Source organism: Clarias gariepinus, chromosome 26 (assembly GCF_024256425.1).
Source record: "Clarias gariepinus isolate MV-2021 ecotype Netherlands chromosome 26, CGAR_prim_01v2, whole genome shotgun sequence".
Lineage (NCBI taxonomy): Eukaryota > Metazoa > Chordata > Actinopteri > Siluriformes > Clariidae > Clarias > Clarias gariepinus.
In genome coordinates this window covers 22,463,988-22,491,662 of record NC_071125.1, presented here as the reverse complement: position 1 = coordinate 22,491,662, position 27,675 = coordinate 22,463,988, and the positions used below count along the sequence as shown (strand labels likewise).

Genomic DNA, 27,675 nt, shown 5'->3' with positions numbered 1-27,675 from the left:
AAAATTAATTAATATATCTTATAGCTTCATACTGTATTTAGCCCCAGCATGGTATTTATTTATTTATTTCATTTTATTTATTTCATTTGTCAGGTCTGAGGACTATTTTATCCAGGGATTACGCCTTGTTTAAAGCAGTAACCCTAGATTTTCATCACTGTCCTCATTTACTCCATGAACATGTGACAATCAAAAACAGAACTGTTTGACAGACCTTGGCATCAGCTCATGTTTTCACTTTCGGACATTACAATGTCTTTTTATTCATTTATATAGAATTGTGACCATAGATTGTGTTGATGCTTTGAAACAATTCCTGTTTTTTTTTTTTTTCTTCGTGAAGACGACCTGTACGAAATGGCACAGGATTTTTCTGGCGAGCTTGACTAAAACACAGGAGAGAGTTACTGCAGTGAGAAACACCAAGTCCTCGGTTTAGTCTCTGTAGCTTGTGAGCTGTGTACATTGGTGTGTTGGTGCAGAGAGAGAGAGAGAGAGAGCGAGAGGGAGGAGAGTCTCAGACTGATCTGTTGGCAGATGACCGGTTGCTCTGCCGCAGAGCCCACGCTGCACTTCACGGTGCGAGAGGCAGACTTGTCACCATGCACCACTCCAGGCTCTCTCTCTCTCTCTCTCTCTCTCTCTCTCTCTCTCTCTCTCTCTCTCACATACACAGACTCACACACATCTCCAAATTCATCCATCACCACGGAAACCGCCACAGGCCTCGCTTCTTGCACAAAGACAGTTTTGACTGGGGTGTTAAGAGCCAAGATGCGCACAGTCAAAATGCCAGGGATTTTACATGCCAAATTAAAAGGGGAAGAAATGCTGATTTGGACGGCGTAACGAGATAAAGAGATACAAGAAGACACGCGTTATACATGCGAGAGACGTGACCTAATCAGAACGCGTCTCTCTCTGCGTTAGAAGCGTTTTTTTTTATAACTATTGTACAACTCGTATGTGTTTATTACACTTGAATCGTTTTAATCCAGAGAAAGTGATTTAAAATAACAACCTTCTGATCATATCATTTCATTAAAATCAAAACAAAAAAACAATGATAGTGTGGCCTGAGAGGTTTTAATTTCTAATACCTGTAAGCATCATGACGTGTTATTCTCTTAGGATTTGCATCTGCATCCGCTCACCAAACAGCTGTTAGACTTGAGTGCGATGTGAAGTGGCAGATTGTTCTTGTTTGTTCCTCAAACTAAGCTTTGACACGATGCCTTCTGGCGACGGTTTTGTGCCGGAATCCACGTCTTCGACCAGCGTCAGCACTACTGGTCTCCACGCTCGATGGACAAAGACAACGAGCAAATGGAAGAAAATTTCTCTACTTCCATATTTCTTGTGTCTCGGACTGGATGGCTGGCAGCTGCCAAGTCTTGTGCCATCGCTGGCTGTCAGCAGGTCCTGAGATCCAGAGGTCAGACCAACATCTGGCCCCTCTGCCTCATCCTTTAAGCTCTGTCACTGGACAGCATCTGTTTATAGCCAGCCACCAAGCCACAATCCCCTGTGAAGGAGGACAGGATGGGGTTTGGTCGCGTCCAGCAATCAGAGTTTACAAAAATGTTTCTTTGGAAAAAATCATACTGTAATATCACTTGTATCAGCAATTAATGCAAATCAACTGCTTTATCGTTATCAAGAATTACATAACACTAAATAATATAATAATTAACGTTACACTCACAGCATTCACAAATGTACACAACTGGACCGCAGCTAGTAAAGCTCCATTTGAAAAGATTTCTTCATGAATTATTCTTGATTCAAATATTATTTCTTTTCTATTATTTGAAAATAAATCCCTGTGTTACAAAATGATAATGAATGAGAATTATAACCATGATTTCATAATCGATCAGCACTGACTGAGCAGCAAAGCTTTGATCCACTGGGTTCGGTTCATAGCAGCTGTTTCAGCATCGTTCCACGACCGCTCAGTGGCCTTCAAATCCATAATGAAATGCAATCTCATGTGAGACCTTGTAGCCGTTCACCTCTGGATCGATTTCAGGAACTGGCGACTCTTGGTGTAGCCATGATGATGATGATGATGATGATGCTAAGAGCTGGGTACAGCTTCGCCAGGGCTCCCCTTCATTTGTGTCTCTGGTTCTGGTGGGTGATTCCAAGAGTATGCTACAGGCAGTGCTTCTGAAACACATTAAAGCACAGAGTCACCTTAGCCGATGCTTCCCAGGTTCACAGTGGTACGGTACTGAGAAGGTGAACCTTTGTCCTTAAGCTGATGGTGTTCTAGGATCAGATGGGACATTGAGTTATTGAAAGATTGCAGAGTGGAAGTTGATGCCATGTTCTGTGTTGCCTTAGTTAGGAGACCTCCAAAGTAGGTGAAATGTGTGACCTTCTCATGATGATGTCCTCCAGCCACAACAGGTCCATTTGCAGCTCAGTATCCTATCCACATCATTTTCATTTTCAGTCCATTTTTGTTACGCAGACACACATTGGCTGTTTCCTGTTCCAATGTTATATTCTGTTATATTCCATCGTCACCCAAAGCAGGACAATGTTGTCGGCAAAGTCGAAGCCCGTAAACTGTTGAGAAGACCTTAATTCGATTCCAAATCCTGTGCGATCCAGAGCCTTCTTTATGACCAAGACAGAGAGACAGATCCCCGACACAACATTAAAGAAGTTTCTTCGTCATTCCATCATTAGTGCAGATGAACCATCTGGAATTGAGGTCGAAATTTTGGGAAACTGTGTGGGAATTCCATAAACCCAAGCGATGCTCCAAAGCATGTCATGTTGGATGCTGATGAAAGACTTTCTCAAGTCAATGAAGTTGCTCGTTAGCTGCTGCTGGAATTCTAGGAATTCTAGTACAGTATTCTGTACTGTAATGCACATAAATAAAAATTTTACATCTATGGGAATGTATTTGAGATCTAAACCTACCATCATGGCTATTATAAACTATTAGCATGTGCAAAAACCTTTTTTTTTTTTTTTTACTTTCTTTATTCTTTGTAAAATATGTAGCAGCATTTCAACATATTTTTTCCTTGTCCCGAAACAAAGTCGGCACGCATGTCAAAGTGTCAAGGCGATGGCGTCATGGCCTCTGAGGAGTAGAAATTACTGAACGCGCACACTTTGAATGACACACAGAGCTGGCACCCGCATCACGCAGGTGTCGCAATCATGAAGAAATACGCGGGCTGTGAATTAAAGATGAGACCGTGTAGACAGCGAAAACAGAAAGAACAAGAGAGATGATTACACAACAACGTCCTGATGCGCTACACACACTGATCCGTACTACCTCCAGATCTCTGGGGTCGCGACCCCACGGGATTAAACGTAATAACCGTGGGCTTTGTAAACAAAAACGTAGTGTGATGCCTCACTCCTGAGGAACATTTCATTTCTGTGGAGCAGACAGCTGTTCTGGAACATATTGCGGATTTATTATTCAGACGGCTGCCGTCTCGCGAATGCCCGTGTTGTGTCAAAGTGCTTTAAAGCATTTACGTCACGGGCTTCCGAGATGAAATTTGTTAAGAAGCAAAGAGCTTGACAGAAAGGCCTCAGAAACATGGATCTAGCAGGAAGTGATTTGTTTAGCGGTCAGATTTTACATTGCTTTATGTCTGTACAGCAGCGTCGAATTACGTGAAAGTTACAACACGGTATTTAGGCTTAAAGGTGCTGAAGATGATTTTTGTTTTTCATTTCTTAGTTGTAAAAATAAACTGGAAGATTTGTAGTACATGATCAACAATGAATTAAGCTGTGACAAAAGCAAAAGTATCTCCTAGTAATTAAAAAATTTTTTTTTTACTTTATACATTTGTACAAATAATCCAGCACTGCTCTTTTTTGTATATTAAATGTGTATTATGTGTGTGTGTGTGTGTGTGTGTGTGTGTGTGTACACACAGTGATGCAACATTTTCATCCCTCTATCTATCTAATAGATGCTCAGCTATGCGTGCAACTATAGATCCAGGGGGTGGAGCCTCATTAACAAGGATGGGAGTCATTTAAATGACAACTCATCTTACCTAATGCACTTTTAAAACAGAATAAACAGGCTGATTTTTAAAAAAATATATATTGAAATTGTTTGTGACTGCATGTACATTGTGAGTGGAAAACTGACATGAACTGGATTTGTATGTTTACTGCTGAGTATTTATATCTACAGAACTGTGCAAAATTTAAAGTTACAGAAAAATATGTGCATGCCAGAAAAGAAAAAATAAGCAGTGAGCACTTTTTTGACAAAAACAGTGGAAGCTGCCGGGGTTTTGTGCATAAAAGAAGCAGGTGCGACAGTCAAAGTCCTCAGAAGAACTGTATGTGGTTCTGCAGGATGCTCAGTAAAACTAAGTAGCTAATTTCCTTAAAAAACTGCACAAATCTGACCTGAGACTAAAGGATCATGTGGCTAAACAGGAAGCTTGATATGAACACTGGAAAAAATTGTTGTAACGGAAATCCAGATGAACTGTCAGTTCCTCAACTTCAAGTCCTTCAGTTGAAAAAAGAACCGTATCTCCTGAACCACAGACAAGACATACACAGGTAGAGTTATTAGTAATGGTTGTAAAGGGGCGGGGTAGCTGGTTAAGGCTCCGGCTAATTTAAAATTCTTGGGGGTTAAACTTCAGCACTATCAAGTTGCCATTGCTGGGCCCTTAATCAAGGCTCTTAATGCTTAATTGCTCAGATGTATAATGAGATAAAAATGTAGACTCTTTGGATAAGTGCGTCTGGCAAATGCTGTAAATGTAAGGCAAGTTCTGACAATGTGTTCCCACTAAAATAAACATCAGATGCTAGTAATTTTAAAGTAGATTCACCAGCTTATATCTGGAAAATGTACAGGATAGTTATGGCCAATTTGGAAACAGCAATTAGCCTGGACTACGGGAGAAAACTGACTAGGCATGGGGAGAACATACGAACTCCATGCACACAGACCCAAGACGGGAATCGAACCTGGTCCCTGGAGGTGCAAGGCGACAGTGCTATCCTCTACACCACCATGCTGCCTCCTAATGATAGAAATCATGTCTCTCTCCTTTAGAAAGTCCTGGTAAAATCACTTGGATCTTGAGAAATCTTGGCAAAGTTATGAATGCCATTAAAAAAGACAAACATGATTATATTGAACTACTTTTTTTTGTGATGGTTAGTATAATCAGGCTAAAGAGATGTGACATATAAATTACCCTCCCTCTTTGCTCCTAATGTGACTTGTCATTTCGAGGGAATATCTTCCAGACAGCCCAAATGACAAACCTGCTTCCGGATAATGGAGCAACAATTTAGCGAGTCATCTCTGTTGTCTAAATGGAAATGTTCGGCATGTAGAACGATCAGCCTCATATAATAAACAAAAACTAGAGCTATGCGATTATGACAGAAATTCTGAAATGCAGATTTGGTTAAATAAAAAGTTTGCATTGCAATAAGATGACATTTACATCAACATCCGACTCCCCCACCCCCACCATCTTTGTGGCTGATGCTTAGAGGATCTTCGGCTGGATCTCCATTTGTCATGGTGTCGCTCTGCGTTTTGTGTTTCTAGGCTTGGTGTGTTAAGGTTGTCTCTCTTAACCTGTGTGTTCATGGAAAGCCCCCTGCAGGGTGGCATTTTCCGCTGGCGTGTGCAGGTCCGTAATGTGACTGTCGGACGAGGCTTGCAGTCTAGCATCACGTCTCGCGCTGCCCACCTCTCATCCTGCATCTGTGTCACAGGAAGGCCTCCCACCACTCTGGAGCTGAGACCTGGAACACTGTTTCTGTGATAAACTGCGTGAGGATTATGTGATATAGCAGCTAGAAAATAGCAGCATGGGTTGAATTTTAAAAGTGTGGGCCATAACTGAATTACATGCATTGTATTAGTGATGGAAAGTTTGGATCATTTTAATGATTCGGTTCTTTGAATCTTGTTCATCAAAATGAACTAATCTTTTTTAGGTCATTTAGTTCATTAAGTTCATTTTAGTTCTGACCCCCAACACGTTTACATACATAAACTTTGGCTATGGTTCCAGTAATGAAAATATTTCAATGCACCTAAGGACATATGATAAACAGAATGAGCAGCTCACCTCTCATATCATCTGGTTAGAATCATTCGTTCTTCAAACTAGTGCACTCAAAGGTAACTCCTAATTTCTGTTTCCTGTACATAACCTCCAGAGGTTTTACGATGCTTTGCGCATGTGCACCCAGTAGAATATGGACAAATCACTCTCTGAGACTACTTGTTCTTCTGAGTCACATTAAAGACTCGTTCCTAAGAACCAATTGTTTATGAACGACCCATCTCTACACTATACGATAAACACTGTTCCAAATGTACTGTATGAATTAGAAACATAACTTACTGATATTAATTTGCTCAAGTTTCTATGGATTTTTTGGGATAGTTTAAAAATATTCCCCCTGTTTTGAAGATGTTTAAAAGCAAATAATAAGCACTGAGTAGAAAGAAAAACAAAAAAGTCTCATTTTTGTCTGGTGTGTCTGGGCATTTTTTGTGTTTTTTTCCCAGCTGCAGGTTCATTCTGATGTGACATCCTGGTCAGAGCTGTATATATACAAAGGTACAAAGCAGTTTAAAATTTCTTTTGCATCTTTTTCTCCGCAAGAATGGATTTATCTTGTTTTGCAGTGAAAACCATCAAGGCTAACTATAAAAGTACGTAATTTTTCAATACAAAAAGGTCAGGTTCCTGTCCCACCCCACGGATGATAATACGATAAACACTTCTAAGTTTAAAAGGCACTTTCCCACATGTGTGGTACCTCTGACATTAGAAAGTGAAACATCTTTGTTGTTTAGTTGTCACTTTGGTAATTTGGTAACACTTCACTCTGGAAATAACCTTTTCTTTGTTTTCCTTGCTCCATCAGTTATCTCATCAGCTAGCCATAAAATTCCCAAATTCCATCTCATAAACCATGAATTTGATTTTCCAATAGAGAAAACACAGCAACCAAGTCTTCCCCTTCCTGCTGTAGCTCCTTTTTTCTCCGTGTTTATCCGACCAATTTATATTTAAAGTACATGACTAGCTTGCCAAAGAGAAAGCCGCCTCTGTTTCCATCAGACTCCTGCTGTGAGTGTAGATTTAAGAACTGCATGAAATTACATATTATATCATACTGTAAATACTAGCACTGATAATCCGGTTAATAAAAGACGACATACTACTGAAGCCCTCACACTTACTGTATTACATGACATTTTGCAGAAATACTGTACAGTAAGTATACCCCTTAACATCGCTCAATACGTTAATGGAGCAGGGCTGGCTAATACTAGACAACACTTCACATTGTTACTGTTTGTAATTACGTTTTACAGCAATGGAAAAAAAATGTTACATATAAAAAAAAGAACACATTCCTGTTACAGCTAAATACAAAAGTTACCAACATCAAAGGCTGAAGAATTTATCATCACTGTGATTTAAACAACATTACTATTCAGCTTTATGTATAATAAATGTATAAGGTTCCCCTGATAGACACTTGGATTTCCTCGTGTCCAGGCACGTGCACTCTGAGCTGAGCAGTTCTGGGTAAATTCCTGCCGTCAGCCCGTCACGTTCTCCTCTGATCTGTGATTAAACCGGGTCTGTAAATATTGTGCGATGAATCAAAAGCATTTTTCTGCACGCTGCTCCTCAGTCACCTTCACAGCTCGGAGGCCACGCTCATCTCCTTTGTACAGACCTCATCTCAGCTCAGCGTCGTCTCCCTGCTCCTTAATTCATTTTATAGCTCTTAAATCCATGCCACTCGTTAATGTCGTAACAGTGCACGGTTTCACCGGTGGTTTGTTTGTGTGTCCTGCTTTTATGATATTTGCACAAGGTAAGAGTTCCTGAGTAAATCTAATATCTGTGTCTGTTTCTCTGCTTCGTAAAATCATCTGCAAGAAATACTTCAGATAGGACACACAAAAATCACCAGGAAATCCAGACCAAAGAAGTTGCATTTTTTTTTGTTGCCTGATTTAAAACAAAAGAAAAAATGTACTTCCAAAATGAAGTATTATTAAATAATAAAATGGCAAATTTAGCAGGATCCCTACTTTTATTGACATAACCTAAAACAGCACTTGATCCAGCACATTCCGCCATTTATTTTTTTAAATATTCCACATAGATATTTAATTGTGCGCACTAACACTAAACCAAGCTTGTGAGAACATAATGTTTGTAGTAGTGCTGTTTAATTTGCTAAAACCATTTTAATGTTAAAAATACCAGTTTGTATTCAAATGTATTCATCTAGGCTATTAATTTATCTCAACAGTATCTTAAAATTATATATATATTTTTATTATTGACAAACGCTACAAGAATTTCTGACTACGTGGATATTGGCTGTAATAAATTGCAGCCTTTTTCAATTAGAAAGTAAGTTTTTTTTATTTTCTATTTTTATGTGATCAATACTATCAATAATTGTGCAATACTAGTTTGCAAGATATCATAGATTATATATTTTTAAATATTTTTAACTAGTTTTGAACTGCTCTCCTGTGAAACATGACCATGGTGAAGGATAGCCTGGTTGAGGGTTTATTTGCTACACTTACAACTCACTTGATACAAATATTGTCCAAAATTGTATTCATAAAATACTCCCTTTCAGATGAGCAGGAAGAAAAAAATCAATGGACTTTAAAGCAATGATACTGAAAAAAAATGAACCGTGCATTTCAGACTTGTGCCAACTTAACTGCTATTAAAGTCTGACTATAGAACATTTGGCTATTGTTAAAGGCTTTGCAATATATCTAAGCTCTGAAATATATAATATTCGCAATTAACCATTATATTAATAGGTGTAGTGCTGTCAGAGCTCACCAACATGATGCCCAGCTCGCTTTTCTTCTACATTTCACCAGACCAGTGTAATGTTTGACCAGATAATGTCAAATATCCTTAGTTGTTTTGTTTGCTTCATTCAGCCAAATAATTTTATGCTTTTGAAATGGTGTCCAGGGAGAAAAAAAGGGAAAATATCATGCATTCAGAGGACACTCTACCAATCAAATAATTAAAGCTACTAAACCAATTAAACAATTCATAATGTGTTGCACAGATCCCAAGTGCAGAACAGTTACACGCCATTTTTTGTGAAAACACTTAACAACAATAAAACAATTTAAATATAATGACCTAGGGTTGTTTACTTACAGGCCAAATTCCTTCACCGTTACTTCTGAACGAAGAGGGCAATGGAACGATCAAACATAAATCTAACAGCTAGTCTTTTTATTTCAGAGACTGTAGATCATCAATAAATCTCACCCACAAACAATTTATTTAACTTTAGCAAGCTAGCAAAGAAAAGTCTCACATTAAACCCAGCTCTGTGCGTACAAAGACTTAACTTTTTCTTCTTTTTTTTTCTTTTATTTCTGTCTTTTACAAAACAAAAATTTGTGAAAATGTTTTTCCCTCTAAATGCTAATTAATAGTAGCTCTCTTTTAATAGCTAACAACAGCTTGCTGTTCACAATAATGTGATTCTATTTTTCCTCCATAACACTAGCTAACTTCAACAAAAAAAAAAAAAAAACATTTTTCCCCAGCGTAATCTTTTCCCACAATAATAGCAAACTCTATTTTATCTTTTTTTCTAGAGTGCTAAATTAACTATAATCTTTCATCTGCAAAGCTCACTCACCTTTTCTTCCTCTCCTTTAATTTCTGCCTTTTCCACAACTAAAATTTAACTCATTGTTTTCCCAAAGTGCTAGCTAACCTCATCTTATATTTTTACCAACAAATATAAAGAATGTTAGCTTTTTCTTCTTTTTCTTAATATGCTTGCAAACTTTAGCGTATTTGTTTCCACTATACTAGCTAACTTAAGCTCCAGTTAGTTTCTTTTGTTTTGATTTCTTTCTTTTCTACAACAAATTTTTTTTTCTTAATGCTAGTTGATAATACCTTACCCTCTTCCTATAATACAAGCTAAAAAAAAAACAGGACAAGCTAGCCTCAGCTTAACCTTTTTCCAGAATGAATGCTAAGTTTAGCTTATGTTTCTGATTAAGCTTTTCCCCCATAATGCTAACTAAGTAATTTTTTTCTAAAACACTCATTCACCATTAGTTAGTCTGTCCCCATTTTTAATCTTTTTTCCCCTCAAATGTAGCTCATTGCCGCCTGCATGATAGCTGACATTAGCATACTCTCTTCCATGATACTTGTTAACAACAACTAACATTTCCACAATGCTAGCGATTTTTAGCTTCATCTTTTCCCACAATGTTAGTTTGGATATTTTTCTCTAATGTCACTGTAATGTTAATACACGTTCACTTTTCTTACTGTGTTAAATCCATCAAGCTCATTCAACAGTGTCACTGTCATGTACTGCTACCGCTACATCGCGGTTATTCCACTTTAAACCAATTCACACAGAAAAAAGTCAAGTGATTTTCCTGATTGCGGTGTCCTCCGTGATGAGGCAGCGACTGTCATCTGAAGTCGGTGCAGGGTACATGCACGTCAGCTCGATGAGGACATTAAACCATACGCCTAACCACCAGAACACAGAGCACTGACCTGCCCCAAAAAAAACCTCCCTAATTGGTGCTGTGTGGTGGTGAGGTAGGCATGTCGCCCCCTAAAACGTCGCCTCTGCACAGGTCAAGCGTACGTCACTGTCAGTACCCAGGAAAAATCTCTTTAACAAGTGCACCATTACGTAAACAAAACCTTTTGACGCTGTGTGCTAGCGTAGCCATCCACACGTCAATGCCATGCGTTACATGTCTCGTGTCATATCTTCTATCAGTGTTTTAATGCACAACAAGCAGGAAGAGTGAGTGAAAGTTTAATCAGTTCACTGAGCATGCAGTTGAACGTAGCTCTGGGTCATTCAGTGTAAAACACTATGATCATTAAATTCCTAACATCACAGAGCAAAGGCAGTGTGTGAGGCTTGTTGGCTCAACATCTAAGTCTGTTTAAGGTCAAGTGTGTAAACATGCACTCTACATTTGCTACCGTCGGTAGTTTAAAATATTTAATAGCTAATCAGTTGCAGTGGAGTAACACATTAGCAGGGGGTGATGTTTAACATTTATTTTTAATCAGGCTCGTTAGGCCTTAATTATGATGATAAACATCCTTGCCGATGTTAACGGATGAGGTGCAACTGTCATGAAGGCTAACCTGGTCCTAATTGGCATTCTATTAAATAATGATAGAAACTTTAATTGTGTATCTTTTAGAGTTTTGCTGCAGTACTGTACGCACCTCTATTACAACCGGATCAAGGCGTGACATGGTCATGGCTGTACCACCACATTTATTCACTTTTAGACTAGCCAGTGCACCTACATGGTTGCAGAGAAACTCTCTCACTGACTGTTCTGATCTGAATAAACAGCTCATTGAAGATGAGAGAATGATCCACCTACCACTTTGGGATGGTGTGAGGAAATTTGAGAACCTAGAAGATGCATGCATGAACGCGAAGAGAACATGTGAAAGTCCAGGATTGAACCACGGCATACGATGGCAAATCTAGCTACTGTGTTACCATGATGACCACATAATAAATTTATTATTTTTTTTAAGTGGTTATAGACAATATGGGTGTATGTTGATATCTTGCCTTAATAATAAGACATAGCAGCAACTTTTATACATTCAAACGTCTAAATAGAGTTAAGGCTGATTCATGCATCTACACAGTCGCCCTGCGCTCACCATCAATCTCACATAGCCACATCCCCTAGACCGAAGCCTACAGCGTATCCTGATGTATCTCTCCCCAGAAAAGGTAACTACACGTCACGGCAGTGCAGACTGTCATTGGTCCACCTGGTAGTACCTGGTAGTATTTTTCTACACCTCAATTTTATATAAATATGTTGATTTGAACATGAACCACATCAAGGAGAATTGTTTCTGAGAATGCTTGACCCTAAAGTCTGGTTCACTTTGATCTGGAACTGGAAAAGTCTCGCAAACAATACGGTGTTCTCGGGCACAGATCAAATGAGATATACAAGTCAATTGTACCTGAAAATGAAAGTGGACGCAACATCATCAGTGCCATCATCGGTGCCGGTCTCCTCCTCTCTGTGATTCTAATCTATTGGCTTCAACTCCAACAAGATCCTCTTGGTTTCATTTTCCATAGTTTTGTACTACACCTAAAAAAAACTCACCACAAAAGTGCTGAAGAGACTCTTCACAGTGGCATAGAATCCTTCACTGCCAACTGGTGGTGTGGTGGTGTAATTGCAGAGTGACACAGATCCACCAGCGCACAAGTATAAATGAGCCACTTGAATATCCTACGGTGTAGGCTCTGCATAGTCTTAAAACATAAACATAAATCAGGCTTTACTGTAAAAAAAAAATCTATGAGAATTATTACATCCACTTGCCCCAGAAGTGAGTGAGTTAGCCACCAACCTTAGTGACCTGACACTTAAAAAAATCAAAAAGTCTCCAGCGTCCAGTATTATGACTAACCGAAGCTCTAATGATAAAATATACGACTCTGGTTACTTTAACAAAAAGACCGATCGTAAGACAAGACAAGGCTGGATGACCTTCAGACGTTAACAATTCCTGCTAATTGACTAATAATAAAATGTTTTTATTGTTTTGTGAAAGCCTTTAGGATAATTGAATTTCGCACCGGCCGGGCCGTGCTTTTGCTGAGGTTGTAAAACATGCCTCTTAATAGGCATAATGAGAAAGATTACAATGGTGGCCGTGATTGCGTCCCTTCCCTCCCCCCAGTCTTCCTTCCACTAAACTTTACATTTAAACCGTAATATCATTAGGCCGGAAATTACAGCGCACAAGCCCATTGGTCCTCATTAGCATCCGCCAGGCCTCTGCATGGCCGACCGTCCTGACATCTTTTAATTAGCTTTCTGCAAATCCAATCATTTTAATAACTGGTGTTAATTTTCATTTTTCACGGCTTTCCATGTCAGTGTTTCATTTTAACGACGTCTCCGGGCAGAAGATGGCACATAACGTGGCCATGTCTTGCTCTTATAGTTATTAGATTAAGCTTTTTTATCAGATGTTTCAATCTCTGTCAGCGCCTGAGTCTAGCTGAGCCGGAGTCCAGACGTAACACGATGTAGTCGGAGGAATCACCTGCTAGGGAGAAAAGGCGTCCTTTTTTGACGGGAACGTCACATTATGATAGTGATCAGCTCTGAAGCTTATGTAGGCTACATTTTAGAGTTTTTGATTAATTTAATCACATAGCATTCACGTGAATGCCAAGTGTTTTCTTGTGAATACCGAGTGTTTTGTGCTCCAGCGTCAAGCGAGTATGATCTTTTTGTTCAGTACATTTACACGGACAGTTAACTGGATCCACGGTTATAACTCTACAAGAAAGTTTAATTTAAATACTATAGTTGTCCCATTATACAAGCACAGCAAGGGAATCAATTTCTTAATTTCTAAAAAGAGTATGTGTGACTCTGATACGATAGGTGTCGATATGCTCCTTTTAGCTTATTAGTATTGTATTGTCGGTTGACCGTTTATCTCACAGGCCAAAACACTCAACAAGTTAGCTAGTAGTAACTTAACATAGCAGACACACCATCTAATTCCACGGTCTTTCCTAATTTGTATTTCTTTCTACAATCTAAAACAGTGCTGAAGGCGTCCAAAATATGCAATAACCTCTTTTGATCAGTTGAGGTTAAGATGAGTCTAATGAGATGTTTTAAAGGAAATAGTAAGAATTTAGTGGGCATATTGCATACTGTGGAATGTGAGCTTTTTTCAGCTTTGGGGTTTTGATTAGATCTGGCAACCCTGGTCAGATCTGAAAATTTTTTCCTGAAACAGGGAAATCTTCAATACAAAGGAATGTAGTTTCTTAATATCTGCCACTACTCTGTAAAGCTTCATAACGGCTCCAATCTGAGGTGCAGTTTGTGATTTCTGAGGCTGGTGACTCTAAATGAACTTCTTCTTCTCTCCAGCAGAGGTTAGTTTTGGTCTTACTTTCTTGGAAAGGTCTTCATGAGAGACAGTTTCATCAAGGAGCTTGATGAGGTTTTTTTTTGTTGTTGTTGTTACTTAATTACCTAATTCCATGTGTGTTTTTTTATAGTTTTGTATAACTCCCCTGCATTGCTCTTCATTGATCTGGGCTTATTTAATGTCGCTTCTGAATACAAAATATAAATATCATCAACATCCCGACAGCTTCACACATTGTTTATATTTGACCTCCATGAAATGTATTCCACACTTCCACCCTTTAAATACCTTCCTGTTTTTGTACTGTAATGGCTAGTAGACGCTGGATGTGTCCTGATAAACTGGTGTCAAGCATGAGAGTGTGTGTGTGTGTTGGGGGAGTGGGGGGTGTATAGTGGTGGTGGTGGTGGTGGTTCAGAGGCGCTGGTCCCTTGACAGGCTCTAAATTGCCTTGTTTGCTCTGCACACACACACAGAAACAGATGCTGTTCCTCTGCACTGGATCATTCACTCCATCCCCTGGTGCTTAGTGGAAGAACTCCCCTGTTCTTCTGTATCACTTACAAACACACACACACACACACACACACACACACACACACGCATACAATCCACGCCTGCTGTAGATTCCGGGTGAAAATATTCAATATTTAAAAACAGTCACGTCACAAGTAAAAATAAATAAATAAAATGTTTTAACAAATTGGTAAAATGTTAAAATTATTCATATTGTAAAATAAATGATATATTGTTTAGTTATAATAATAATAATAATAATAATAATAATAATAATAATTAAATAAAAACACAAATAATCTAATAATGTTTTGACAACTAAATTATTTTGAAAAATGATTTACATTTGTGTTGCATGAATGAATGAATATGCATGAATATGCAAATTAAGGACTGTTTTGCAGAAGGTGTTCTAATATTTTAAAAACACTTCTAAATGTTGAGATGTTATGCAATGGTACCAAATCACAAGTTCACTCAACGAAAGTTTATTGTATTTTAATGTACTTTCCATATAGGGACTATTTAAATCTTTTACATTTTCCTAAATTTTTCTTACGTCGGAGCATTTGCTTCTCAAAAATTCTTTATTTATTATTTATTAATGTGACATTTGACACTGAGTTCATTGTATTATCAGCTTCTTTTCGTTCCCTGCATAAAAACGCCCTGAGATTGTAAAAACGCTGTTACAGGAAGTAAACATTATCCAAGACCTTCTGACAAGCTGAGTTTTAGCTAAACTGTACTCATTGTCTTTTGATAGTATGTTTAGATTGTGATGCATTCAGTGCATTAGTTTAGGTTTAAATTGGTAACATGAGATTTGTTGCCATCAGAAAAAAAAAAAAAAATTAAAAGCTTTAGGACCAAATTTGACCCAAATGCTAATCTGTGTAATCTAAGCTGTCAGAAATGCTTTTTCAGCGGTATAATGTGATCATTTTCAATAAATCTATTCTGTCTAAAGGTAATTATTATCCGGATATTAAAAGGAGGCATAAACCCCACCAAACTGCTCCCCCCTCCCCCCTCCCCGCCATGTCTGACCCCCCACAGAGAGGAGGATGGGGCAGACATGTCATTTAGGGCTGCGCTAATGCTCTTTGCTTTCGCTGCCCTGGATTACTGTGATTAACATCCACCCAGCAGACAAGTGTCCGATTGTCAGCCTTCATCCTGGAGCAGATCTGGACAAGCTGGTCAGCCGATAACAGCACGAGTGGCTTAGTTACGCCGTTCAAAAGAACAATAAGTCACGTGATGCAGCATGCTGGTCCTCGTTTTTGACCGATGTTTTTTAAAAGTTTTTTTTGTCTATATGAATAAAAGAAAGGTTTTGTCTGTTCATTGATCAGAACTTGTTATTTTAATGATACTTTGGAGGACTTTACACAATTCTGTCTGTCTGTTAAAAGGTATCACACAAAACTGGCTGGACAGAATTTAATGAAACTTCTTCGGTTTGTACCTGCGCCATGAATTAAATTAAAATGTTGATAAAGTTCTAAGCAGTTGTATGCCAGATTACTTTGCAAACATCGCATTTTGGGATCAATACAGCGCTTTTGCCTAAAAAGTGGGAGTGGCTACACACATCACTCAACAGAGCCAATCAATGCGATTAGTTTACCGTAAATACAGAGAGTATGCGAAAAACACGAAAACAGCTGTAATGCCTTTACAAAGTGCCCAAATCTTCACGAAACACAAACAAATATGCGACACAGCACGGCTTACTCCAAAAACAGGTCTGTAATTTTTGAAAACTGAATCTTCAAAGATGAACGGACAGATCATCATGTGTTTATTCTTCCTGAGGAAAGTTTAAAACCAGTTTGTTTTATATGTTCTGAAACCAGGCTGCTAATTAAAACAGTGGGACGCCACTATGAGATAAAACACGAGTCATTAGAGCAAACATATCCGCAGCTGCCTGCGGGGACGGCTGTAAAATACCTGAACTGAGAGTGTTATGTGCTCAAATCAAAATATTACGTAAAAGTACAGTCAAGTGCCAGATTTAATAATCCACTTTGAACGGGGAGTGTATTTGTCTGTAAACAAGGCGTAAGATACTCGACCTTACAGAATGTGATTTCTTTGTATTAATAAGTCAGACAGAGAGTTTTGCTGTCCAGAAAGACAGACAGACATGTACGTGGGCTTCAGATTATTATAAGGTTTCAGATTTTTTTCAGCTTTTAACCTTTTCACTGTTTCTACTGACACTGTAACCAAGAATTACGCGTATTAACGCTAGTTTTGTGTAGTGTAACACTCATTTCTGTTTCCTGTCGCCCCTTAGGAAAAGTTGTAGCTCTTCACACACAGACCTCAGATAATTACAAATACTGATTAGCAGCTACTTAAACGGAGTTCTCTGACACTCAGGTCTTATCAAGTGCCTTATTCTGTGAAGCAGCACTCAAACCTCTCGGCAGGTTCCTGTTGAAGTGAACAACGCTTTTGTGAGAACCCTTTCAGTTGGGGTTGTGTTTTTTTTTTTTTTACACCGGTAAAAGAAAGTCAGTTTTGATTACAAAATAAATGTCGCGCTGCCAGACTGAAGGCGTGCGTGCTAATATGCATTCTATCTAAATGATTTATTCAAGTTATTATGCACATTATTCCTTTGGAAATTTCTACCCAAACTGCCGGGATAAATTGCCGGAAATTGGCTATAAAATTCACTGTGCAAGGTGAAAGGTGAAGGTCATGAGGAGGCCAAGGATGCAAACCTTCAGATTTCTGTGTGTGTTTGAGTTTGAATTTGCGCGTTTTCTGGTGCTGTGGTGCATATTGTGGGTAATACTCATACTTGTGACTCTACTTCATTCTACTGTGGCCTATCCTAGGAGGCTTAGGGTACGAGGTGGGGTACACCCTGGACAGAGTGCCAGTCCATCGCAGGACACACACACACACACACTATGAGCAATTTTGAAATGACAATTAGAATCAAACCTGGCTGAGAATCGAACCCGAACACTGGAGGTGCAAGGCGACAGTGCTAACCACTACATCATCGTGCCACCATAGTAACGTTCTGCTCTGAACAAACTCATACAAACTCCACCCTCTACTACACAAATAAACCACACCTATTTTTCTCCTTCTTTGCTCCGCCCTCCCAGGTCTTTCCCAGGAGCTCCACCCATAAAGATCAGCCCTCACAGCTCTTTTCATAGATCTCCATAAGCACTTTTTTTTTTTAATCCCTACAGTGCTCAAACCTTTTTTTTAGAGGCAGTACCCCTGTGGACTTTAAAATTATGTCTGTGAATTTATTTTATTAATGAAGCACAAATAAATGTAATTTTAATTTGTTTATATTTATATCAGTTTTATTAATGACAATCGCAGTCAATTTGAGCTTATTCGTTATTCATAACCATGCCTGTTTACAAACTATAGAGATTAAGACTGTACTTATTCACAAGAGTCCAGATCAACATGCTTATAATATTAGAACTCAGTAATATGTATAATAATATTTTTGCTCATAATGGTGGCTTGTGATTTCCCTGGAACAAAAACGTGGTTAAACTTTACAGCCTCCTGAGGGTCCATGAGAACGCAGAGGCTTCGGTTTGGTCCAAATGAGACCTCAAACATGTTTGGTGTTTGAAATTTAGTTTTGTGTAAGTTACTAAGCTTACGAAACCTTCTGTACACACTCAGTTGGGTCCAGTTTTAACTGCTTGGATCAAAGTGTGAAAGAAACGTCTCCCTAGTCAGTCATTACACATTTCTCAATGATCACACACTCAGCTGAAAACTATTGCATTTCCATCTAATAGCTGGATTTTTTTTTCTTTATCACATCCTGTAACTGTCACTACTTAGTTCCAGCCAATTAAAAAAATACAAAACCTACACCACTTAGAAAACTCTTCCAGCTCACCACAACATTATATTACAATAATTGAGGTGCTGTAATGAATTATAATAATAATAATTTTCACTTGTATGTGGAGCCTTTCACCAACTTATTCTCATCATTCAACCGTAACTGATACCTGAACACACACATAAACACACATATATGTCAAGAAAAATGTTTTCTCATGTCCACATGTTCAACAGGAAATTCCCAATGCTAAAAAAAATAATTATTCGGATGACACTCGTCTAGCTTTGTGCATTTGTTAATTCTATTTCAGAAATTAATTACTCTTGTAACTCAAACCTCCCCTTTAACAAAGTTAAATCATTTTATTTCTAATTACATGCTGTAACTAGTAATTATTACATTCCAACAAACATTAGACAGGAGGTGTGGCCTAACTTTCAGAGGCGGGGCTATAGTAATGAGGAGATCGGGATGATGAAATAATTCACGTATCTGCATAGGAATTGTGAGATCTGACACAGATTATGCTTTTATAGATGTGAGTGAGGCAGAGAGCGATGGAATTGGCAAATCAGTAGTTTTGCTTTCCTTGTTAGCAGCATTAATCTCACACAACTAATGTGTCTTGATTAATTGTTTGTTTTTTTAAGTGTTTAATGATGCTCTTAACATCATCTTGGGGTGTTTGTGTATGTACACCCATCAGAGGGAAAGAAATAACGTAACACCAAATGACATAAAATGAGCTTTTACAGAATATTGATTCTTGATTTCTTGTCTTACTTTTACCCGGAATCTTTCTGTATTATTTATCGCAGACTATACAGTATGATATGAAGTAACCTCAAATCCCCAAATGTCCAAGAACATCTAATAATCACATTAATCCTGGTGTTTGACTTGGATTAGGAGTTTAATCTCCTCCACGCAGACTAGAGACAATACTCTGAAACATCCTCCTGTAATTCTGTAATTCTACCTTATCAGACTAAAAGATTAACAACAAGAGACAGAACTTCCCTCAAGAGCCTTAAAGATTTTCAGGTCAAACAGTTAACCCCTAAAGGAATCCTCCTGGATGGTTCTAGAGTTGTAGGATCATTGAATCACAGAAGAAGTACATGAATAACACAATTACAAGATGAACTGAAGTGATGGGAAAAAAAAATGAATTTGATATTGAATGCACAATAAGAAAGGAGTAAAACACTTTAGGATGTGCTGTTCAAGGAAAATGATTAATAACAGAGTATGTAGTGATGTGACAAAGTGTAAACCTGAAGTTAAGATTCTTTTAAACTGAAAAACATAATTTACTTTTTATCCATTTATAGTTACCCCTTAAGTTCTCATTTACATTATAGCAGCTATAAACACTCATTCCCTTATCATCCTTTTGTTTCGTTTTTTTTCTCTCATTTTTAAGTTAAGAAAGAAAAAAAACCTTATCTGGTTATTTGAGGTAAAAAAAAAAAAAAAACCACACACACACACATTGTAACCTCGCCTGGCAGCAAAACTCCCTGACACTGGCGACTCCTTTCATTAAATAAACATCTCCTTTATTTGTTCATTCCTAGTCATATGCAGTGGGATCCTGTGATCATTTCACTCTTATGTGTGCTTACTGTAGAAGCAGATTTATCATGGCCACTGCTCTTGTCTGTGACTGTGACAGTCGCAGGAGGCGCGGGTCACACACACAGCGAAAAAGATTCCCACGCTTTTGGAGTGGCGGTGATATGGCAGAGGATAAGTTCAATTCCCCAGTATCCCTTAAGCATCCTGTGTTTATCATCCTTACACTGTAGCACATCTTTATTATAAATTGACATCCTGTTGGGTTTTGATATCACAAATTGGATATTTTATGGTTTGGGGGAAAGCGCCTATTTATTTTTTTCCTTTTTTTATTTTTATCTTTATCTCATGACCTCTGAGGATGCATATAAATGCTCTAACGACAGAATAGGCTTCACTGGCTTTGTGAATACTAAAATAAACATTTATTTTTGAGTTGTACAGTTAATCAGAATGATGCATGATGCAGGAATAGTCCTGTGTGCTTCTTTTCAATTTTGTCTCCCAGACAAAAAGAATCACAGAATCCTGTTTCACTTCCCAGGTGAATACGCACCCTTTGGCGTATAGGCTAATTACTGCGTTAAATAATGCATTTCGTAGCCATGTCTAATTAAACCTCATCACTGAGTTTCTCTCTTCTTCTATGCCAAAAATATTACCATAAACAGAAGAGGGGGAAAAGTGGAAAAACCCAGGAAAGTAGTTGACTCCAAACCGTAATTGCTGACAGTATTTATTCCAGCAGAGCCCAGTGATGCCTGATTACCGCCGGCCCTGATTAACGACTCGAGTGTTCGGCTTCACGTCTGAGAATTTCTCAGGATTAGAAAGGACAGACTAATATCAGTGTTGTCTAAATGCCTAATAACAGAGTGGACACATTAGAGAAAGTGGAGCAGTGCTCTTGTTAAATCGCTTTTTGGCATCTGGGTCTGGTGTGACAGAAACGTGTCATTAAAGAGATCAACGAATATTGATCATATTCTTGAAGCTGATACAGTTTCAGTTGTTGTTTTTTGTTTCCACAATTCAGTAATTATTTTGGTAATAAATGTTTTTTTTGTTAATCATTTATTCTTTCATAAAAAATTATTAAATAGGCTACAGTCATGCTCTGTTTTCTTGTAAAATTTGTACAGCATTGACTTTGAAATCAGATTTTGCTAATTTCATTTCATTAAGGATAGTTTATTTAAAAAAAAAAAAACATTCATGTCAATGTCAAATCCCAGATGTACAATTCCTTCTTTTTTCAGTAATGATGTCTTTATTATTATTAATTGTACTGTAATTACAGTTTAGTAATAATCTGTAAAAGTTATAACTGTGTAATAATCCTGGGCTTTAATGGGTTAATCAGTTACAGTAGCTGTCCATGGTGCTGAAAAAACACAATGACAATAACAGCTAGATTATTTAAATGTATAATTATGTTGAATATATTAAAAGAAAACGTACAAATTTGTGGATTTTTTTTCCTCCTCTCTGTCATTTGGAATATTTTTTCCCATCCAGTTTTTGAAACAGTGTGTCCATTGTCCTTTTACTTCCTGTTCAGGCATCACTTTTCGAGCACGTTCGAGCCCTTTAAATATTAAAATATCTAAAAATCTACATATATTCACACGTACATCTTCTATAAATTAGATTGCACAAATGAAATGGAGCTCTACGAAGTAACTACCTGGTCGGAAATAAATGATTAAATTAAATATACAATATTTAGTGCACTCGAATAGCTCCAGGAAGATGCTGTTTGTTACAACAATAAATAATAATAATAATAATAATAATAATAATAATAACTAAAATCAAGCTCAATTTTTTTTGGGAGAAAACCTTTTATAACAAATGCATTTATGCTGATAAAAACGCTTTTTTTTTAAGTTGATAAATACGCTAATATAAAAAACGAATAAGAAGAATAAGAAGTAAATAAAACGAATTGATTTAACCAGATTTGTATTTTCATTAATCCACACTTTAATGCGATTAATAACATTTATTCTCAGTCAGATAAATTATTTTTGGATTTCATTCTCTCTATACTGTTTATACATATTGAAATAAGTTTATAAAAAAAATTATCCTCTTGGCCACACACACACACACACACACACACACACACACACACACACACACACACAGTGTCGGACTTCAGAGACGGAGCGATGATGTCGTGATTAAACACACCCAATTAAACCGGTGAATAATTACATTCTCTAATCACCTGCGCGAGGTTTTAATTGCTTTAACGACACGTTTCGTTAAATGATTGCACTCGACAGTTTTTTTGCACTTCGTTGTTTTCCAATTAACACACTGACACACAGACTGTCATGAAAATTGTTTCAATGATTATAATTAGGCTCATTCTCTTCTTCTTTGCTTAAGACAATCGATAACTCACTATCATTAGTTAGTCCATCTTTCTTTCATTCATAAAAACTTTAAACCATATTGGCTATACAACTTAAATTAAAATACCATTTTTTGTGAAGTTTTGTTCTATAAAATAAAATTACATTTTTAAAAAACTTTGTTTGGAAGTCAGAACATGCAGGTGTTCATCTCTTTCACACCAAACAATCAGGCAAAAAGTATAAGTTTGATCAAAATATTTTAATAAAGCTTTTTTTTTCCAGGACATCAACATATACAAATGGCCCTGTGCAGTCCTAGAGAACCGGATGTACAGTATCTGCAGTGCTCATCATGATGACCTGACAACAAGCCCCAAGCCCAAATCTCATTCACAGCCTGCTGCATGAGAGTGGAGGAAAATAATATAAAATAAAGAAAGAAGCCTGGTGTAGAGCAAAAACACTGATGTAATAATCTAAAATCAAACCAAAGTCAACTCAAACCAGCCTGCACAATGGTGATGTTCTGGGAAAAAATAAGAATAAATAAGTCCATCATCACAATAATTTCTGCAATTTTTACTCCATCGGTACTCAACAAAACGTAAACATGGACGCAAAATTCCAGCACATTATTATTATTATTATTATTATTATTATTATTATTATTATTATTGCAGGACAGCCATTAGTTAAACAGGAGATCCCAAAAACAAATCGTGCAGGCAAAGTAAAATGAATGCTCACATGTTGCCAGGTCGGAGCAGCTCACTGTGTCTCACTGTGTCTCACTGTGTCTCAGGGTCCATATTCCCATAAAATAAAATGTCCATTCTCTCTCAGCAATCACACATAGACTTTATAGCTTTCAGTTCACTCGCACCAGCACTTACTTTATATATACATACATACTCGCTGGTGTGCGCAAGCACACACACGCGCGCGCGCACACACACACACACACATATATATTTGTTTAGATATCAAGTATCTAAACAAAAAAAAATGAATGAAAGAAAGAAAGAAAAAGAACAGAAAACAATCACACTGCGGCAGATCTGCTGAAATCCTAGTCGACGTAAGAAAAGTTGAGAATCCGGGTTTGGAATATGAAATATGCAGCGTACAGGCGTCAGGGTTGAGTGTCACAGAGGATGTGTGTGTGTGTGTGTGTAGGTGTGTGTGTGTGTGTGTTTTAAGGCTTGTCGGTACACTGTTTACACAGACTGGAGGTGACGCTGTTGAAAAGGGCACACTTGTCGGGGCACGACGAGGCCGCGGCGGCTCCGGTGGGGAAGGGGGGGTACGCGGCGGCGGCGGGCGGCTGCTCGTAGGCGCTGAGGCTCGGTGCGAGCGACACGGCCTGGCCCTGGTTCAGGTACGCCACGAGCCGCCTCATCTCCTCGAGCGCCTGCGCCTGCATGAGGATGTAGTTCTTGGCGAGGAGCAGCGTGGCGATCTTGGAGAGCTTGCGCACGGACGGGCTGTGCGCGTAAGGGATGACGGCCCGCAGCTCGTCCAGCGCGTCGTTCAGGTCGTGCATGCGTCTCCGCTCGCGCGCGTTGATGTTGAGCCGCAGCATCTTCTGCTCGCGGTTCTTCTTGCCGCCCGATTCGCACTTCGCGCTCGACGCCCCGGCCGCTCCCCCCGCTGCCGCGGAAGAAGAACCCGTCCTCGCGTCCCGCGCCGTCGCCAGCAGCATCATCTCGCACCGGCCGTCGCTGTCGTCGTCCGGGCTCTGCTCCCCGCCGCTGCTCTGTCCGCTCACCCCCTCGCCGCCGTACTGCGCCCGCATGGAGACACCAGGGAGGCCCAGAGAGCCCCCTCCCACCCCGACAGCCTGAAGCGGGTCCGAGTCCAGCGGGTCGAAAGATCCGAGCGGAGACTGGCGCTCTCTGCACGGCGGCTCGGACCCGGGAGCGCGCAACGAGTCCATCTTTTTACCCGAGACGCTTAGAGTTTTGTGAAAAACGTCCCCAAAGTTCGTCCTCCTGTCCATAGTTTTGGTCTGCTTTTTTTTGTTTTGTTTTGTTTTGTTTTTTTGTTTTATCCCCGCAGACTGAACTCAATCTCTCTCTCTCCTTCTCTTACTTTCTCGTGTGTCATGTGAAGCGCGAATCTTCACTTGTCAAATCAAAAAGTGAGACGCGAGGAAGCGGAGACTCCTCCTAAATGCGCGCCCTTGTGTCCACATCCACATCCACCGTGTTCCCCCACCCTCCTCCCTCCCACTCCAAATCTCCACCGATCATCATCATCAGCATCATCATGAGCAGGGGGTGAGTCTTTACATCATTATCTCCATGCGGGCTGCGGGTTGCCAGATTTGAACAGAGTCTAGTGGTGAGTTGGGAAAAAAAACACTCCAGGTTTTATTTTTAACCAGTGAAAGTAAAAACAAGATATATACATATATATATTAAAAAACACAATTCTGGTATAGTCCGTGTGTTGGAAAAAAGAAAAACCTAATGAAACCTGGTTAGAGTGCCAAGGAACAGTCAGTACCTGGCAACACGTGGCTGCTTATTAATATGAAGTTGATTGGCCTGGAGTAGAGTAGATGCACCAATCAGGTTAATGTTTTAAATAACGGAATTAAACTGTATTGAGCAGGAGCTCTGTTTCTGTCCCTCACTACAAAGTTAGGACAGATTCTTAAAGTGATCTTGTGTCTCTGTAGCCTTTTTCTCTGAGTGTGTTTTTGTCTTTTATTCCCCATAATTTCAGCTTTGGTACATTTTATTTAACTATATTCATATTTTTCTTTTTACATTTTATACTGTGTATGATGCTCTGGATATCCATGAAATGTTCGTTCTAATGTCCACAAATTACACACTAATTACATTACAAACAGTTCACATCTGATGTTTACTGATCTGTCTTACAAAATATTTACCATATTTTCATGCCCAAAACTTTACATAGTCTATATATTTTAATAGCAGGGAAAGATACTTTAGTGTGATCAAATACAATTATATGATTTGTCGCTTCATGCAATTTTTTTGTAAACTTTTTATTACTACCTTTTAGATTTTCTTTAAAACGTCTCATCATCTGTTTGAGCATATGAAATGATGATCGTATAATGATCATAAATTATCAATAAATATTTTTTCACCCTAAAAAATGCTGGGTTAAAAACAACCCAATCTGGGTTGTTTTTAACCCAGCTGCTGGGTAACTATTGGACTAACTAAATGCTGGGTTAATTTAACCCAGCAAAATGGGTTATTTTTTTAACCCAGCAAAATGGGTTAAATATTCAACCCAAATGCTGGGTCATATTTAACTATAATGCTGGGTTAATTCTACCACATAAATTGGTTAAATGTTCTACCCAGATGTTGGTTCATTTTAACTGGAATGTTGAGTTAATTCTACCTCACAAATAGGTTATTATTATTATTTACAGTGGTTAAATAGGTTATTATTATGTTTTACAGTGAATCTGTAAAAAAAAAACTACTAACGTCTATTAAACAGTTAAATTACTTTGATATACTGGTTTATTACAAAAAAAAACATAAAAGTTTTGCAAACCGTACATATATGCAATAAACAACATCCTATTAAATGTTCATAGAAAAAACGTTTATTTTTTAAAAGCACAAGAACAGATAATCAACAGCGACATCATTACTATACTATTACTCATAAGGGCAGAATGGAGTAATAACACAAATAGGCTGAGGCACCTTCTACAGAGCAGGATCTCTTCGTGACATTAGATATCTTTTCTGCAAAACAAAATTATCCAGCACTGGTTCCGTTTTAACATACAAACACTGTCTATGACTTTTCAAGTAGGCCTTGCTATTTCATAGCAACATTAAAAAAAGTCCTATACAGGTGCACACTACTTTAAATAGTTAATGTAAAAAATATAAAATGCCTTGAAGCACACATCAACCGCCCCAAGTAGTGTGCATTGCTCCAGAGCCTGTCCCACCAGAATGACGAATGCCTGAGAGCAGCGCTGGTCATTATCTCCCAACGTCAGGATGTACAGTAGGGGTACGGCCTTGATCCTTCAGCCTGCTGGAGGTATTCAACCTTAGAAAGAAATGAAAGAAAGTTAAAAATGTGTTGAATAACAAAGATTAAACTGAATAAGACTATCAATTTAATGTGTAATAGGATTTATACCCCAAAAAAAAAAAAAAAAAAAAAAAATATATATATATATATATATATATATATATATAAAAGCTTTATCAAACTAGTTGATCTTGTGGTCTGCGTTGATTTTAAGCTAATTACCGAGGAGATGCATTGTCATAGCTGGGGTCATACTGGCACATTACAATCACCTAAATATTAATACTTCCATCTAGTAGTTATCTGTACAGCTGACTAATAGTTAATTTAGCCTGAGTCACAAGCGACTTTGGTTAAAAAAGGGGACCTGGTTAGCTTACATGCAGCAGTCATATATACATACTACTTGCCAAAGAGGGAAAAGTGTAAAATATTGTTATAACTCGGGAGAAACGCGGCGACTTTTGAACGTGGAGTAAATTACTAGCTAGTGAAAAACGGGAGGGTTAGCAGGTGTGTATATTTGTGAGAGGGTCAGTGTTTTGTAACACCCCAGCATTTTATTGTCTCAAACTGTGAGTTGCTAACGCTAGCAACCTAACTAAATGCTAGCGTCATGCTAATACTACAGTTACCAGTTTCTTCACCCTGCAAACATTCTACAGAGAAAGATAAAAAGCTTAGACATCTTATCCGTTTCCTTCACACACAGGTGGGGTTCTTTGGCTAACTATAGCAGCTATTGTCAGCTAAATTATCTTACCTCAGACCAGCCTGAAAGTTTAAGTGTAACATTAACACGGTAACAGTTATAAATGTTACATATAGTAATAATTTTTCAGTCATATGTGACTTAGGTGAGTGAACATGTGTATACAGACCTTGTATTTAACGTCATTTTCCCTTAAATGAACCGTCATCAGCGGTGTGGGAGCTGAAGAGAGACACGAAGCTCTGACTGACAGCCGCTGAATCCACCGGTGAACTTTGGGGGAGGAGCCACCAAACTTCAACCCAGCAGCTGGGTTACACAAAAACTACCCAACTCTCTGTAAATAACCCAGAAAAATTACCCAACAGAGGCAACCCAGCGTTTGGGTAGAAAAAACAACCCAGCGTTTTTTAGAGTGTTTTAAATAAAAGAAGCCACAAATCACAGTTCATCTGCTTATTATTGCATTGTTATAATATGTTATTGTTTCTGTAGTTGATTCACATTTAATCACTAAACATGATTATGGGATATTTTCTGTAAGTAGACATTTATTTTTTGCTTATTTATTAATTATTT

The 27,675-nt window shown here is 38.3% G+C and overlaps 1 protein-coding gene across 1 annotated transcript; it reads right to left on the bottom strand.

The window, feature by feature from the left end:
- Positions 1 to 22,624: 22,624 nt before the first annotated feature.
- On the bottom strand, positions 22,625 to 24,429 carry bhlhe22 (basic helix-loop-helix family, member e22). Its single transcript, XM_053488165.1, has one exon. It carries the CDS (start codon positions 24,334 to 24,336, stop codon positions 23,533 to 23,535), a length of 804 nt encoding a protein of 267 aa, XP_053344140.1. The 5' UTR covers positions 24,337 to 24,429; the 3' UTR covers positions 22,625 to 23,532.
- Between the last annotated feature and the right edge of the window lie 3,246 nt (positions 24,430 to 27,675).